Source organism: Erpetoichthys calabaricus, chromosome 12 (genome assembly GCF_900747795.2).
Source record: "Erpetoichthys calabaricus chromosome 12, fErpCal1.3, whole genome shotgun sequence".
Classification (NCBI taxonomy): Eukaryota; Metazoa; Chordata; class Cladistia; order Polypteriformes; family Polypteridae; genus Erpetoichthys; species Erpetoichthys calabaricus.
Window position 1 is genome coordinate 82727712 of NC_041405.2, and position 16389 is coordinate 82744100.

Sequence of the window (16389 nt, forward strand, 5' to 3'; positions counted from 1 at the left end):
ACCCTGACACCAATCACCTTTACACCATATTAACAATAATCACAATGGGCAACGTCGATTGTCATTATTTTTTAAACCTTTAATCATTTCATTATTGTGGACGTCATTCTCCTGTCCTTTGTTGACTTTTCCTAAATTGCTACAATCTTATGATATTGCAACTTTGAAACTCTATTCTGAAAATGTGATTAATGATATTTTTCTTTGCTTTTTTTTACACAAAAGACTCCCTGTTACCATCACCAGCAATGCCACTGAACATTGGTACTCAGGTGTGAATTGTTGTCTTTCCTGTCTGGCTCTAACTTAGCTGCATTTGCATATCCTTTTTACCTCAAACAGAAATTTCTCTCCTGCCACTGTTATCAACATTTCTGAACATTGTTTCAGAGATGTGAATTGTTGTCTGTCTTCAGTGGACAACTATAAAATAATCAATGAAGAAATGTCACACTTACAGCCATTCAAACTCTTTCACTCACTACGCATGTTGAAAAAAAAATTGAGAACTGTCGGTGCTCCAGATATTTCAGTTATGTAAGAAAACAACTATAAACTAACAAACATCAACTGGTCTGTTACTTCTGTAAAAACATTGTAAGTGAGCTGCAACCACAATGTGCCATCTCTCGCACTCTCCTGTCCCCACATTAAACTAATGCAGGCTGTGAACTTTGTATACTGTGAGTTTTGCTTCTACTTCAGACATATGAAAAACTTCGTACAGAACTACATCATGCGTTAAAAGTAAGGACAAACATTGTCGTTGTTGAGTAGTTGTTGAAATGCTAATGCCTTTTCATGGTGTGAAAGTCAAATGAATCTAACAAGTCTGGAATAAAATTTTTGCTGCTGATGTAATTAACAAATATACTGTATCTACAAGATACTGTTGCCTATTTGGAGAAAGATCACACTTGATTGCCAAAGAAATACAGTGACGGTTAATGTGATCAGGGAGCCTTTCACAAACAATGCAGAAAAAGTCACAGCTGACAATATTTTCTCATCGCCTTCAACAATGCTTGAAGCAGGCAATTCCCTTTCTGTGCTTAAGTGTAGTGGTACTCAAATGTACATGTAATGGTGCTTACTGGAACTAGACATAAGGAATATTCCACTTTCAAAAATGTTCTTATCCTTGTTACATATGAAGGAGGAGAATGAAGAAGCAAACACAACAGTAAATACCAATAGTTATTTAATTCAAAATCAAGCTATCACTTTGCAAGGTGAAGACGTTTCTTGTCTAAAATAACAGTGACTGCTCTGTACCAAACTGCAAACAAAATGAGACAGGAGCTGCCAGCCTATTGTGAAAAGACACAAATGATGGTCAAGGAGACAGTCAAAAGCAAAAAAGTGCTGACACAGTACAGAACAAGCAAGCAGCAAAATAAAAGTGAATACAGTGCACCCATTTTGGCGTGTAAGCTGCTCAGACTGAAAAAATGATAGTGGGCTGCTGCTGTGGACAGTATTATACTAAGTCCATCACACTGTGGGCCAGGTACCTACACAATGTGTTAAATATGTAAGCAATGGTGTAATGTTATTAACTATTTACAGTATATAGAAAAATATCTTTTTGACTGAATATAAAAGTTTAATTAAATACTGCAGTGGTTTTTTGCCTAACTGGAAAAAGCAGCTTGTGTAACAGCATCCTTTTGGGTTCTTTTTTCATCCCAGGAGCAGTGCAAAATTGTAGAACACACACATACAATAAAACAAAAAGAAAACTTAATAAACTACCACCATGAAAATTAATCTCTACTTAATGTATTATTTTATGTGCCCAGTTAAATGAAATGTGTTGTTTTGCATTTCAATAATAAATACTGAGTAGTTTTCTGCTCTGTAGTTGCTCAGGCCCTGGTGTTTTTTGTTTTTTTTTTGTTTGAAATATATGATGACATTTCAAATGAAAATAGTGGAAACAAAATGATTCAGACACCACTAGGCATAGAATTTTGGTGTTTTGTACTGAAAAAATGTTTGGCTGTTATTATGTTAAAAAATGAAATTTCAAGAGTCAAAAAATAAACTTGACTAATTAGAAAATTATTACCCATAGTTTGGGATGGTCTGGCCAAAAATTTATATCACTGAACAATTAAAAATGATCATGGTTACGGTATATCCATCCATTTCCCAACCCGCTGAATCCGAACACAGGGTCACGGGGGTCTGCTGGAGCCAATCCCAGCCAACACAGGGCACAAGGCAGGAACCAATCCTGGGCAGGGTGCCAACCCACCGCAGGTTACGGTATATCTCATGGTATAATCTAGGTGCCTTAATTTCTTAGATTGAATCCAGTTTGGATGCTTCTGTTGGTCCAGTTTTAAAGGTAAACAAACAGTGGATAGTTCTACTGTGATGTTTCTTTTCATTAGAATCATTTTAATCAACAAAAGTAGCAGTACAAATCATAATAATAATGCTTTTTTTACAGTATATAACACCTTTCTCATGCTCAAAGCACTTCACAGAATTTCAGAATGAACAACAGGGAAAAAACAGAAAAATTATCTTCTTCTTCTTTCGGCTGCTCCCGTTAGGGGTTGCCACAGCGGATCATCTTCTTCCACATCTTTCTGTCCTCTGCATCTTGTTCTGTTACACCCATCACCTACATGTCCTCTCTCACCACATCCATAAACCTCCTCTTAGGCCTTCCTCTTTTCCTCTTACCTGGCAGCTCTATCCTTAGCATTGTTCTTCCAATATACCCAGAATCTCTTCTCTGTACATGTCCAAACCAACACAATCTCGCCTCTCTGACTTTGTCTCACAACCGTCCAACTTGAGCTGAACCTCTAATGTACTAATTTCTAATCCTATCCATCCTCGTCACACCCAATGCAAATCTTAGAATCTATAACTCTGCTACCTCCAGCTCTGTCTCCTGCTTTCTGGTCAGTGCCATATAACATAGCTGGTCTCATTACCGTCCTGTAGACCTTCCCTTTCACACTTGCTGATAACCGTCTGTCACAAATCTCTCCTGACACTCTTCTCCACTCATTCCACCCTGCCTGCACTCTTTTTCACCTCTCTTCCACAATCCCCATTACTCTGTATTGTTGATTCCAAGTATTTAAACTCATCCACCTTCACCAACTCCCTGCATCCTCACCATTCCACTTACCTCCCTCTCATTTACACACATGTATTCTGTCTTGTTCCTACTGACCTTCATTCCTCTCATCTACAGAGCATATCCACCACTCCAGGGACTCCTCAACCTGCTCCCTACTCTCGCTACAGATCATAATGTCATCAGCAAATATCATAGTCCACGGGGACTCCTGTCTAATCTCGTCTGTTAACCTGTCCATCACCATTGCAAATATGAAAGGGCTCAGAGCCAATCCCTGATTTAATCCCACCTCCACCTTGAATGCACCCGTCACTCCTACCACAGACCTCACCACTGTCACACTTCCCTCGTACATATCCTGTACAACTCTTATGCTCATAATAATGCGCTCCCACAGGTAATACCACTCTGTTCCAAGGGCTGGCTCTGTCAACTAATACACCTCCTCTCATTCAACACAGTCATATGCAACTATCACATTAACTCTTTCCTTGAGTCTCTTGCCTGACAGGTCCGCAGGCAATCCTGGAAAAACATGGACACCCAGACTGAGACCTTGGAGCGCTCCAGATGGCTAACCAAGATGCAAATCAGCACTGCCCAATGATTGCCGACAAGCCCAAACAGGTCATGACCAATGACTTAAGCCTTGCTGTCACAACAGAGAACCAACTGTTTGAAACCAAGGACACATCATTCCCAACTGTCCCTGCCTCATCAAGCCGATGGGCTGCACTTGGGCCAAGGAAGGAAAGTAATGTGGTTTGACTTCTGCTAACCCTGCCTCACTTGTGTACAGGTGAGGCAGTAATTAATGGAACTAAAGTGACAGCTCTCTTTGATTCCAGGAGTAGCTATTCTATTATTGCTAGTCGTTATGTGCTCCCACAACAATGGATTTGTAGTAAGACCAGTCTAACCTGAACTCACAGGAAAACTGAATAGTACAGGTCCACTGTGTGTGTGATGTCTTTTTCAGGGGGATGCCCACACAATTACAGTAGCTGTGATGCAAGATCCTCCTTACCCGGTCATTCTGGGGCAGGACTGGTATAAAAGAAACAGCACTGTTGCACAAAACGAAGCGCCTGGTTATGGACAGGGAAAATCCACTCCATGTTGTATTCACACCGTGTTCTATCCCAGATCGTGAGGGAGATGACACAGCAACCCAATATGAGGTAAATGACATTGTGGCGCTACATATCAAGGTGTGATGATCTGAGACTCCACCGCGAGGTCAGGTCTGATTTTCTCACTAAGTTCTATTTCCAATGCTTTTAAAAGGAAACAATGGAATGATGACTCCTGAGAGCAATATACAAAAATACAAATACTGCAAGAAAACCCTGAACAAATAGCATAATTTGTAAAACAAATGTACATCATGCTGAGCACCTGAATAAAGAGGTACAATTGAAAGTAAGATAAAATTTTTAGGGTAAATTAAATGCCTTCCTGAACAAATTAATTTGAAGTTGTTTTTTAAAAGAATGATTAGAGTCAACTGGTTTAATTTAAGTCCAAAATATTATTATTGTGCAAAATAAAACATAAGAAATGAACAAGAAATAAATACTGTAAAAATATACTGCACATGCTTTTAAAAAAACAGAATCTTTGAAAATATGTGCTGTATAGCCTATACCATAAAAAAATGAAACAAGATTGACAATAAAATAATTCCAAGAGCTATTCTTCACAGTTCCTTTGGTTCCCCAATGAACAGAAAACTAACTGGACTTTATTATAGCTTTTCAAAACGTACTTATGAACATTAAGAAAATTACGTGAGAATAAACCAAAAAAAATTAGATCTGCGTTGACTGAATATTGCCTCAGCAGAGGCTACCAAACTAGGCCTTACGAAAAAGCCTATTAAGGGAAGCTTTCACACTTCAAACACACCTAATTGTCAAAATCCTTTTTCTACAGAAATTGATGTTGCTAGCCAATTTTTTGAAAAAGAATTATTAATGAAGAAACTGTTTTTTCCTATTACATTGCTTTCTAACTTTGAAGATAAACAGCATTTCAAATACATGGAACTCCTTTTCTAATGCTGAGAAACTGGTCCATGCTTTTATCACATACTACATCAATTACTATAACTCTCTACTGGCAGGTGCAGCTTCTAATCTTATATAACAGCTCCAGTTGATTTAAAACTCTGCTGCAAGAGTCCTAACAGGGACGAGCAACAGCAAGCGCATAACACCCATTTTGTTTCGTGTCCACTGGCTCCCAGTGTCTTACATAATTTAATGCAAAATTCTATTATTAACCTATGAAGCTTTAAACAGCCTTGCACTAGACTGCATCAGTGACCTTCTCCATCACTATACTCCTGTTCACCCACTAACCTGCACTTTATCGGTATAGCACCCAGACTTTGGAGTGACCTCCCTAAATTAATTAGATCAACCGACTCCAATCAGTCAGTTAGTCATTCTCCAACCTGCTATATCCTAACACAGGGTCATGGGGTCTGCTGGAGCCAATCCCAGCCAACATAGGGTGCAAGGCAGGAACAGATCCTGGGCAGGGTGCCAGCGCACCACAGGCCACACACCAAGGGACAATTTAGGATTGCCGATTCACCTAACCTGCATGTCTTTGGACTGTGGGAAGAAACTGGAGCACATGGAGAAAACCCACACAGAGAACATGCAAACTCCATGCAGGGAGGACCTGGGAAGCAAACCCAGGTCTCCTAACTGCAAGGCAGCAGCGCTACCGCTGCACCACCGTGATGCCCTGAATCCATTCATTCTTTTAAAAAAGAACTTAAAAAAACTCATCTGTTCAGGAAGGCTTTTTAACTTAACCTGACATTATGCCTCCTCTTTCAGTTCACCTCTCTCTCCAGATGCTCAGTATAATTTGTGTGTGTTATATCATACATAATGTTATTTGGTAGGCTTTCTTTTAGTATTTAATTTAGTATTTTACTCTGGTTTATTGTCTATTATTCTATTTAATTCCTTTGTATAATCTGTATCTATTAGCTTTAATGTTTTATTCTGGAAACATCTGTATCCATTGTTACATATGCCTGCTGTTTCTTTATGAGACTTTGCCAAGCACCTTAAGCATGGGAAAGGTGCTATATAAATAAAATTTATTCTTATTATTATTATCATCGTCAAAAAATGCGAAAATAATGCTTATTGTTGCCTATTTACTGTATAGCTTGTTTTATACTTAAAAAGTTTACTCCTACTTTTTTTAAAGACTATGTGCTGCTAAGTTTATCTTGGTGACATAAGCATGTGCTTTTTGTGTAACAGTTAATCTAGGGCAGGGGTACTCAAAGTTTTTAAATGCCGGTCCACATTCAGTTCGCAACCAACCATCGGGGTCCGCTATATCCAGGTTTACCGTGTAGGTCTGTAGGACTGTAGGTGTAGGTCTGTAGGAGGCTAGTAATAGATTCAACGCAAATGATAAAATTTTTACAGAAGACCAAGACATGCACAAAACATGGAAAACAATTCAAAATAGTCACATGACTAGTTGCAATTAACACACCAATTACAACAGTTAGTACGTAAGTGATTGTCACACAGTGTGAAACTGTTGTTTCGATTTCATAATGGCAGCATAGTTCGGTGAGTAACCAGTCAGTGCAATTCTTATTGCATTCCTGAGGTTCTGGTCGGTAAATACACTTCGATGTTTCGTCTTGATAGTGTTCATAGTGGAGAACGCACACTCACAAGAATATGTTGAACCAAACATAGTGAGCACGGAAATCGCCAGTTTCTTTGCAGCAGGATACTGAGAATCTGGAACAAACTTTGACCAAAAAATTGTTATGCCGACTTCGTTCAATTTTGCTTTCAAAATGTGAGAAGCTTGCAAATCAGCTGCTTCCATTTGCAACAGTGACAGGTTTGAGTCCATTCACCGTCAGGCTGGACAATGAAAGGATCAGCAACAAACAAAAACACAGGCTTCAGTTTTCTGAAATCCTTAAAACGTTCATCAAACTCGACCTTCAAATGATGTAGAAATGTGGAAATCAACTGAAAACATGCCTGTTGATCAGCTGTCATGCAGCTCTTCAGGTTTGGGAAATGCAGCATCTTGCCACCTTCCAAGTCATTGATGAAAATGCTCAGTTTTGTTTCAAAGGCACAACATTTTTCGTGCAATTCGACAACGGTTTTGTCTGCACCCTGAAGTGACAAATTCAGTGTATTTATATGTCCCATAATATCAACAAGAAATGCCAGCAGTGCGACCTTGTCACTGTCTTGAATAAATGTTAAAAATTCTGCAGCTTCTTTGTATTCAAGGACAGCAGAAAGTCAGCTACATCTTCACGGAGATTCCAGAACCTTTCCAACACACGGCCCTTGCTTAACCATCTGATGTCATTGTGAAGCAGCAAATCTCCAAATTCTGTAGACATCTCTTCAAGAAAAGAACGAAACAGACGATGCTGCAGAGACGAATTACATCGTAAAAAATTCACTAATTACACAAGAGTAGACTTCACTTCCGCCAGTTCGTCACAAAGTTTTGAACAGAGGGCAGACTGATGAATGATGCAGTGATAAGCAACAAGGTTGGGCTGAAGTGCTTTCATATGAGAGACAAGTCCTCTATCTTTACCAGGCATTGCTGGTGCCCCGTCTGTTGTAAGGGAAACCATTTTTGTTACAGCCAATCCAGCTGCGTGCATAAACTGCGATAATGCTGAAAACACGTCCTCACCGCGGGTCTGTTTTGCTAGCGGTAGTAATGTCAGAAACTCTTCAACAAAATTATGGCCATCAAAAAATCTTGTGAACATACAGAGTTGAGACATGTCAGTTTTATCAGTGGATTCATCGCACGTGAGAGCAAACAATTTAGCCTGTTTAAGATCTGATATTAACTGACCACCGACCACATGTGAATTTCCCATTGGGATTAATAAAGTATCTATCTATCTATCTATCTATCTATCTATCTATCTATCTATCTATCTATCTATCTATCTATCTATCTATCTATCTATCTATCTATCTATCTATCTATCTATCTATCTATTGTCAGAAAGGTCATCTGCACGACGACTAGCAGTACTGTCTGATAATGGTATCTGCTGAATCAGTTCAACACACTTTTTGTCGCTAAACAGAACCGAAGAAGCAGACATCATGCATTCTTTAACAACCTCTGCATCAGTAAATGCTTTCTTATGTCTGCCCAGAACCCAAACAATGCGTAGCGAAGCTTCTGTAACATTTGATTGTGTGGTGGTCGCTTTCGTCATCAGCGATGAACTCGCTACCAACGACGACTTAAGGGCGTCGATCTTATGCGAACGGAGCTCTGACTTTGGTGGATAATTCGCATTGTAAAAAATACCAAAAAATGCCAGATGACCAAACGCAAATTTTATATGCCAAACAGTTTTCAAAAATGCCAGATTTCAGTTATTTGGCATAAAAAATACCAGTTGGCAACCCTGCTACAGAGTAAATAATAAAACAACAATAATTTTGGTGCTTTTATATTCGGACTTTTGATTTACGCAGAAGACAGTCACGGTCCGCCAAAAACGTCTTGGCGGTCCGGAGTTTCAGTACCCCTAATCTAGGGTTACCATATTATCATTAACATCAGTGTCTGAAGTGAGACAAATAACTGCACTCTATTTTCTTGGCTTCTTCAACAATCACGGGAGTGAGGGAATAGCCCTCAAATCTAAAAATGATTTCAGACAGCGAAGGGGATGGGGACTGAGGGGGTCCTATTCAAAGTCCAAAGACACAATTGCAAACAGTTTTAGAGGCAGAAGGGTGGGGTTGTGGTGTGGTACTGTGGTTGTGCATTATGTGAATTGCTGATGGTGTCAAAATCTCTTTTGAGAAAAGTAGCAAAGGTGGCTTCCTGAGGTCTTTAACCATGATAAAAATGATAAAGAAAAATTTCTACTGACGTCTCATTGATCCCAGCATACTGTGTACCCTGAGCAAAAGTGAAGTTTATTAAATGTTCCGTTAAACAGCTTTTAGCACTGTAATCACTAGTGCATAAGGAGCTTTGTTACATCTTAGTGGACGAGCAACACATCCAAAGATGGCAAGGGTGAAGAGTAGGAGAGAAGGGAAAAGCAGGGGAAAAAGTTTCAGAGCTGGCCTGTCTCTATATAACGAGGAATGCTTGATTGCTTTCAAATTAGCTGGATAAACTGTTATATCTTATTTTCAAATTTCTGTGGCATTTTGTGTATTGCGGAGAACTGACTTAAACTTTTTATTCCAGATGCTATTTTAATGTTGGATGGAGTTTGTCTGTTAAGATCAGATGGACCAAGGAAAATGCAGGAGGGGCACTGGACATCTGGTTGGCACCCTGCCCGGGATTGGTTCCTGCCTTGTGCCCTGTGTTGGCTGGGATTGGATCCAGCAGACCCCCGTAACCCTGTGTTTGGATTCAGTGGGTTGGAAAATGGATGGATGGATGACACTGGACATCTATTTATGTGAATGTGCAATGGTGTAAAAGTAAGCGCATAACAACTAAAACTAAAATGTGCAATCTGTACACTTAAAATTAACTGTCGCAGTTTATCCACATTACTACTTAGGGACTTAAGTTACATCAATCTGATTAATTTTAATGTTCCTCCCTTTGCGATTGGTTTCAGCAAAAGAAATGATTCACTCTATTACCAACACTCTAATGATGACTCATTCTGACCCTGGCTGACTTCAGGCAGGGTCTATCAAAGGGACAATGACAAACTGCCATAAACATATGACATTTTCCATACGTGAACACAACAATCTGGACATGCTTTATGCAAATGATGCCTTTAAATGTAAATCTGTAATATACATGGGCAGATCTGACCACTTGAAAGCCTGTTACAGTGGAACCTCAGGTCACGACAGTAATTCGTTCCAAAACTCTGGTTGCAACCCGATTTGGTCGTGACCCGAAGTAATTTCCCCCATAGGATTGTATGTAAATACAAGTAATCCGTTCTGGACCGTACAAGCTGTATGTAAATATGTATTTTTTTAAAGATTTTTAAGCACAAAAATTGTTAATTATACCATAGAATGCACACTAAATGTTTACTTACTTCTTCTGTAATTTTTATTTATTCTGCTTGGGCTCTCTCGCTCGCTCTCTCTCTCGCTCGCTCTCTCTCTCACTCGCGCTCGCTCTCTCTCTCTCTCTCGCTCTCTCACTCGCTCACTGCACAGGGAATGCACAGGAAGAGACTGAACACGTGCAGAAATCATCGGTGCATACGAACCGGAAGGGAAACTGGCTTGTTCGTCGCCCGAGTGTGTGGTCGTGAACAGATGCAAAAGTTTGGCTAACTTTATGGTCGTAACCTGATTTGTCCGTGGTCTGAGACGTTTGTGACCTGAGGTTCCACTGTACTATATTAGATAGCAACAAAACTCTTTTGTCATTAGCCAAGTCAACAGAGAAGGTTCCTGTGTGTCTTTGTTATAATATTTATATTTTTCTTGTCTCTCTATTATAAAAAAAAATCCTGAAGAGAAACAGTATAGGGCGTCGAGATGTGATCTTTATGTTAAGATCACGGAAGACAGTTAAAAGACCCATGAGGACCTTAAACATGAGACATTGTGCCAAGAGATTGACCCTGGACCGTCTCGCGATGACGTAGAACATGAGACTCTTGCAAGACACGCCCTACTTGCGATCAATATCAAATAAGACAATGGGGCAGCAAAACATTCAGTCATGTGAAGGATTTGAGCACACACAGATCCAGGGTCTCAGCGCATATAAAGCGTATAAGGACAATACGTTATAAATAAAACGTCGACTAAGCAAAGAAGAAAGCAGCGCGGAGAAAAGAGACTCAAAAGCGTTGGAGAGAAAAACGAGCAAAAAAGAAAAAAAATCTAGGTCCAAATGCAGAAAATAAGGAAAGTAATTATCAGCCCATAATAAGTGGAATTGAAACAAAGCACGTCTAATCGGGCTCAGAATTAAAAGACAGAGTAAAAGACAAAGTTGAACTTCATAAACACGTTCACAAACGTTGGCGCTATACACATTTAGAGCAGATTATGAAAGCAGTGGAATTCTAAAGGCTCAAGAAAAAAAACGTATGTGCAATACAAATGTGGAGAAAGCTAAAGAATATGAAAGTAGGAAAATTAGAAAGTATAAAAAAAAGAAAGTAAAGATCGCAGTAGCGCAAACAAATGGAAATTATTACTTGAAAAAGGGAAAATAATCACCACGGACCAGGTGTCATTGAAAAAAAAAGCACGACAAAGTGAGGTCAGAAATAAAAGACAGAGTAGAAAACAAAGTAAAACATCATAAATTGGTTACAAAACAAAGGGGCCAAACACATGCAGAGCAGGTTAGAGATAATGAAACCTGGAATTCAAAAGACTAAAAAAAAACGTAGGCGCGAAACACATGCAGAGCAAGATACAGAATATGAAAGCAGAAAAAAACGACAGTGTCAAAAAAAGAAAGTAAACATCGCATTACCCAAAAAAAGAGAAATTATTACTTGGAGAAATAACTAAAAGGCGAATAAAGATCAAATATATGGACACAGGTGATATGTCAGAAGTATGTAAATATTGTAAGGCTTTTAAGTTTAAGTCAGAGAATTTCAAAAACGTGTTTTATCTCACATGCATTTATTGGTTACTTTGCAAAAAAAAAAAAAAACTGCTGCTGATATAGATCGCTTTGTCTGTGCTGAAATTCCAAACAGAGAAACCTATCCTGAATTATGGTACAAAGTCATTAAACACATGTCTCACTGACCTCATTTAAAAGATTCAGCATATTGGAACTCAAAAGATTCCAAATATTGTTTTTACATAAGTTCTGAAATAAAAGTGAAACTAATGAAATAGTAACAATTCAAAGAAAAAAAAAACTAAAAAATGTGTATCCGGAAAACCAAACATGGGGGTTGGCGAGCGAAGCGAGCAGGGGGCAAAGCCCCCTAGTGCTTCTACAAAGTCAACAGAGAGGGTTCCTGTGTGTCTTTGTTATAATATTTATATTTTTCTTGTGCTTCTATAAAGTCTTAAGTTTTCCCTGGGACAAATGAGTACAGTAATCCCTCCTCCATCGCGGGGGTTGCGTTCCAGAGCCACCCGCGAAATAGGAAAATCCGCGAAGTAGAAACCATATGTTTATATGGTTATTTTTAGAATGTCATGCTTGGGTCACAGATTTGCGCAGAAACACAGGAGGTTGTAGAGAGACAGGAACGTTATTCAAACACTGCAAACAAACATTTGTCTCTTTTTCAAAAGTTTAAACTGTGCTCCATGACAAGACAGAGATGACAGTTCTGTCTCACAATTAAAAGAATGCAAACATATCTTCCTTTTCAAAGGAGTGCAAAGCAAGCAGTCAAAAAAAAAATCAATAGGGCTTTTTGGCTTTTAAGTATGCGAAGCACCGCCGGTACAAAGTTGTTGAAGGCGGCAGCTCACACCCCCTCCGTCAGGAGCAGGAAGAGAGAGAGAGCCACAGAAAAACAAATAAAGTCAAAAATCAATACGTGCCCTTTGAGCTTTTAAGTATGCGAAGCACCGTGCAGCATGTCCTTCAGGAAGCAGCTGCACACAGCCCCCCTGCTCACACCCCCCCTACGTCAGCGCAAGAGAGAGAGAGAGAGAGAAAGTAAGTTGGGTAGCTTCTCAGCCATCTGCCAATAGCGTCCCCTTGTATGAAATCAACTGGGCAAACCAACTGAGGAAGCATGTACCAGAAATTAAAAGACCCATTGTCCGCAGAAACCCGCGAAGCAGCGAAAAATCCGCGATATATATTTAAATATGCTTACATATAAAATCCGCGATGGAGTGAAGCCGCGAAAGGCGAAGCGCGATATAGCGAGGGATCACTGTATTATTAATCTATCTACTTATCTCCCTGTCTGTCTGACCAATACAACACTGATAAAACTCTCCTACGCAGTATGTGTGAAATTTTTCTTAATACTAACTAGAGGGTTCTGTCCCCTGCTCGCTTCGCTCACACACCCCCGGGTTTGGTTTACCAGATATACAATTTAAAGAGACTGTTATTTTCATAGGAATTGTTACATATGCATTATTTTCACTTTTACTTTAAAACTTTTGTAAAAACAATATTTGGAATTAACTTTTCTTCAAGATCGCATTGAATTTTGATTCCGTGTTTGGACGTACATTGTGACAACGCATCGTATATATGCCTGTGAGTGAATATCGTTTCCTTCTCTCTAATAAATAAAATGACTTTCTCGATTGTTTGTCCATGCTCTTCTTTTTCACTTTGTCATTGACTTGTCATCTAGAACGTATAAAATTATTGCCCTGATAAAATTTATAAGAGCTGAGAGTGCAGGGAGTGTGTCTGACAAAAGCATTCACATAACTGAGGTTAGATGACTGTAGTCTTGTTTGAAAATAGTTGTAAATACGGCGTGATTTGAAAGAATCTCATGTTAAAAGTCTCTGTCTCACAGGACTTCATACTGCAACAACGTTTTTGGAATCTTTTAATTCTCGCTGGCAACATAAATTAGACGATCTACAAGTCTCCGACTTAAAGTTTAAATCAGAACAATATATTCAATCTCTTTTCGTTGTTCCGTTATTTCACCGAGTAATAATTTCCATCTGTTTGCGCTAATGTGATCTTTCCTATCCTTTTTTTGAGACTTTGGAATTTTCGTACTTCCATTATCTCTTAACCTGCTCTGTATGTGTACAGCGCCAACATTTCTGAATTCTTTATGACGTTCTACTTTGTCAAGTACTCTTTGTCCTTTATTTCCGGTCCCGGGCATGGTTAAATCTCTTTCATGCGGGATGTATAACGCTGCTCGTGTTCTGAAGGGGGGCCTGAATGCACGCTAAGGAGATGCGTTCGGATCAGCTGCAGTCTTGCTGCTGCTGGCGAGCTGCGTGTTCTGCTTGTTGTGCTGCACATTGATCATTTAAAAGCCTGTACAGCAGCTGTCTTTTTGTCTCACTTTCTTGTCTAACGTGATGTCAAAGTATCTTCCGAGAAGATCACGTCTCGTCTCCCTCCTAAGATTTTTTTTTTATGATAGAGAGATGTTGTGTTATTGAAGGTAATCATTGTTCCCTCTGTAATGTATTCATATCTCCAGATCAACAGCTTCATGACATGTATGAGGATTTACGCTGAATTGACTGGAAGTACACTCCCTTGAACATGTTCTTGTCTCTTTTTCAGAGGAGGAATTTTTCTCCAGTGTTGTATGATAAAAATAAAAAGCACATATTAAAGATTGAATTGCAGCCATGAACACATTTATTCAGGCCTAACTTTTTTCTCTGGAGGATTTTCCACATAATTCCATACAAAGTGAAACTGCTTCTTGCAAACATCTCATAATATATATGGGTGCAGGATGAGAGAGTTTTGACAGGGCTCATTATAAATGGGAAAACAGAAATTAAAAAATAGTAATTTTCTGGAATACTCATAAGGTAAAAAATCTTTACAGCCTTATGAAAATTCAGTCAAGATTCTCTCTTTCAAAAACATTTCCATATTGCACTTGTGAACTTAAAAACCGAAGACTACGAAAAAATTATTAAATATTATTTAATTCCTCTAAAAATCAGTAATTTATCAACATTATTCACAAGAACATCAACAGGACAATTTTTATATTAAGTCAGTTAACTATTAAATTTCAACTAATTTAAAAAGCTTAGAGTTAGAATTAGATAAATTTACAAATTAACTTGAGCATACATTAATATCAGATTGTTTACAAAATATACACTGACCAACAGAATAACTATTATTTCATAAGGAACTGTACAACCTTCCTGTTTTCACATAATTGAACATCTGACCCAAAACACACATCTTTTGTGTTTATTTGTAATTATTTGTACATTTTAATTTTCACTCTTATTCTTTCTTATGAATCAAAAATGATATTACAGTACTTAAAAAGCAAGCAATTTTAAACTTAAATTAATTTTCATGAAATGACCAGAGAGAAAGAGTTCACGCACCATGGCATTTAGTAAAAAAATATTACTGTTTACTTAAAAGAAACAATATTTATAAGTATGATCTAATAAATAATTCTTCCTATTTTAAATTTTTATTGTGATACTTTCTAAGGTATTCTTCCAATAAAAGAACAAAGTAAATATAACAATTTTATTATAAATATGTAAAAGAAACTTACTGTTCTATTGGCAATGGTTACATCTGTGAAACAAACATGTTGCTATTCAGTTCATCTACAGATAATTGGGAAATCTACAGTGAAAAAGACTGTATATTAAAATAGTTCGTTCTAATATATTTTATTTAGAAAAATAGGTTAAATATTAGCGTTATGTTTACATAAGTAAAATGAATATTCAAGATATTTAAAAAAAAGTCATGAAAACAACATTATTATCCTAAATATATCTAAAAAACATTAAACCTCTTTAAGTTTTAGGAAGAGTAAAACAGCAATCACATGAACCACTGATGTGCTAAAGATGTGCTAAAAATTGCATGAAAAGAATCTTACTGAAGGATTTTCTCAGCATGTACTGTTTTGTATCAGTGATGTAACAACATCACAGTTAAATGAAAAGTCCACATACACAACAATGGCAAATCCCAACAAAAGCAGCAAGATATCCATACTGTATATACAAAACAAATTAATCACTTTTTAAGTATGCTTAAATAAAAAAAGTTAAAAATCCAATAAAAATTGCAACTTCTGATCTATATCAGATAAATTATACTTATCAAACAAATGTTGTAAAGATATTTTAAAAAAAAATTTTTTTTTGCATAAAGATGTGTTTGCTGTTTAGACTCCCAAGAGCAGATTTTAAAAATATCAAATGCCCGGATTTACAGATGTAAGACAATAACAACTTTATTTGAAAGGGCAAACCTGATTGGCAGCAGCAGTTTCAGCAAAAGGGACACTCGTGACAGGAGTAGTTGCTGAAGTAACAGTGGCTGGCGTAGCACCGTGCATCATGGGTACTTTCAGTAGGGAACCATGGGAGCAAAGACAGGAGGGTGAAGAATTTTGGCAACCATGGCAACATGAAGGGAAAGGTGTGGCAGGAATCACAGCAACAAGCCATGTTACATCATAATGGAAGTTCAACCAGGGTGCAAGCATGCATCATAACAGTAACAAAACAAACGTGGGTAGGGAGAAAGGATTAAAATAAAATATTGAAAAAGGGAAAAAAAGAGAAAAAAGGGGAAATCTGATTACAATCATAATAAAAACTGAAAAACACTCTGTACATTAATAA

General features: G+C 38.0%; 1 protein-coding gene across 3 annotated transcripts in view; it reads right to left on the bottom strand.

Annotated features, from left to right (window-relative positions):
• Window positions 1-16389, bottom strand: part of mbnl3 (muscleblind-like splicing regulator 3) — a 253728-nt gene that overhangs the window by 16081 nt on the left and 221258 nt on the right. For all 3 annotated transcript variants that reach the window (XM_051935117.1, XM_028815762.2, XM_028815760.2), the window contains 2 exons: window positions 16014-16108; window positions 15300-15373 (listed from right to left, as the gene is read on the bottom strand). In XM_051935117.1, the coding sequence (XP_051791077.1) occupies window positions 15317-15373; window positions 16014-16108 (152 nt within the window). In that variant the 3' untranslated portion in view covers window positions 15300-15316. The remainder of the gene's footprint in view (window positions 1-15299; window positions 15374-16013; window positions 16109-16389) is intronic.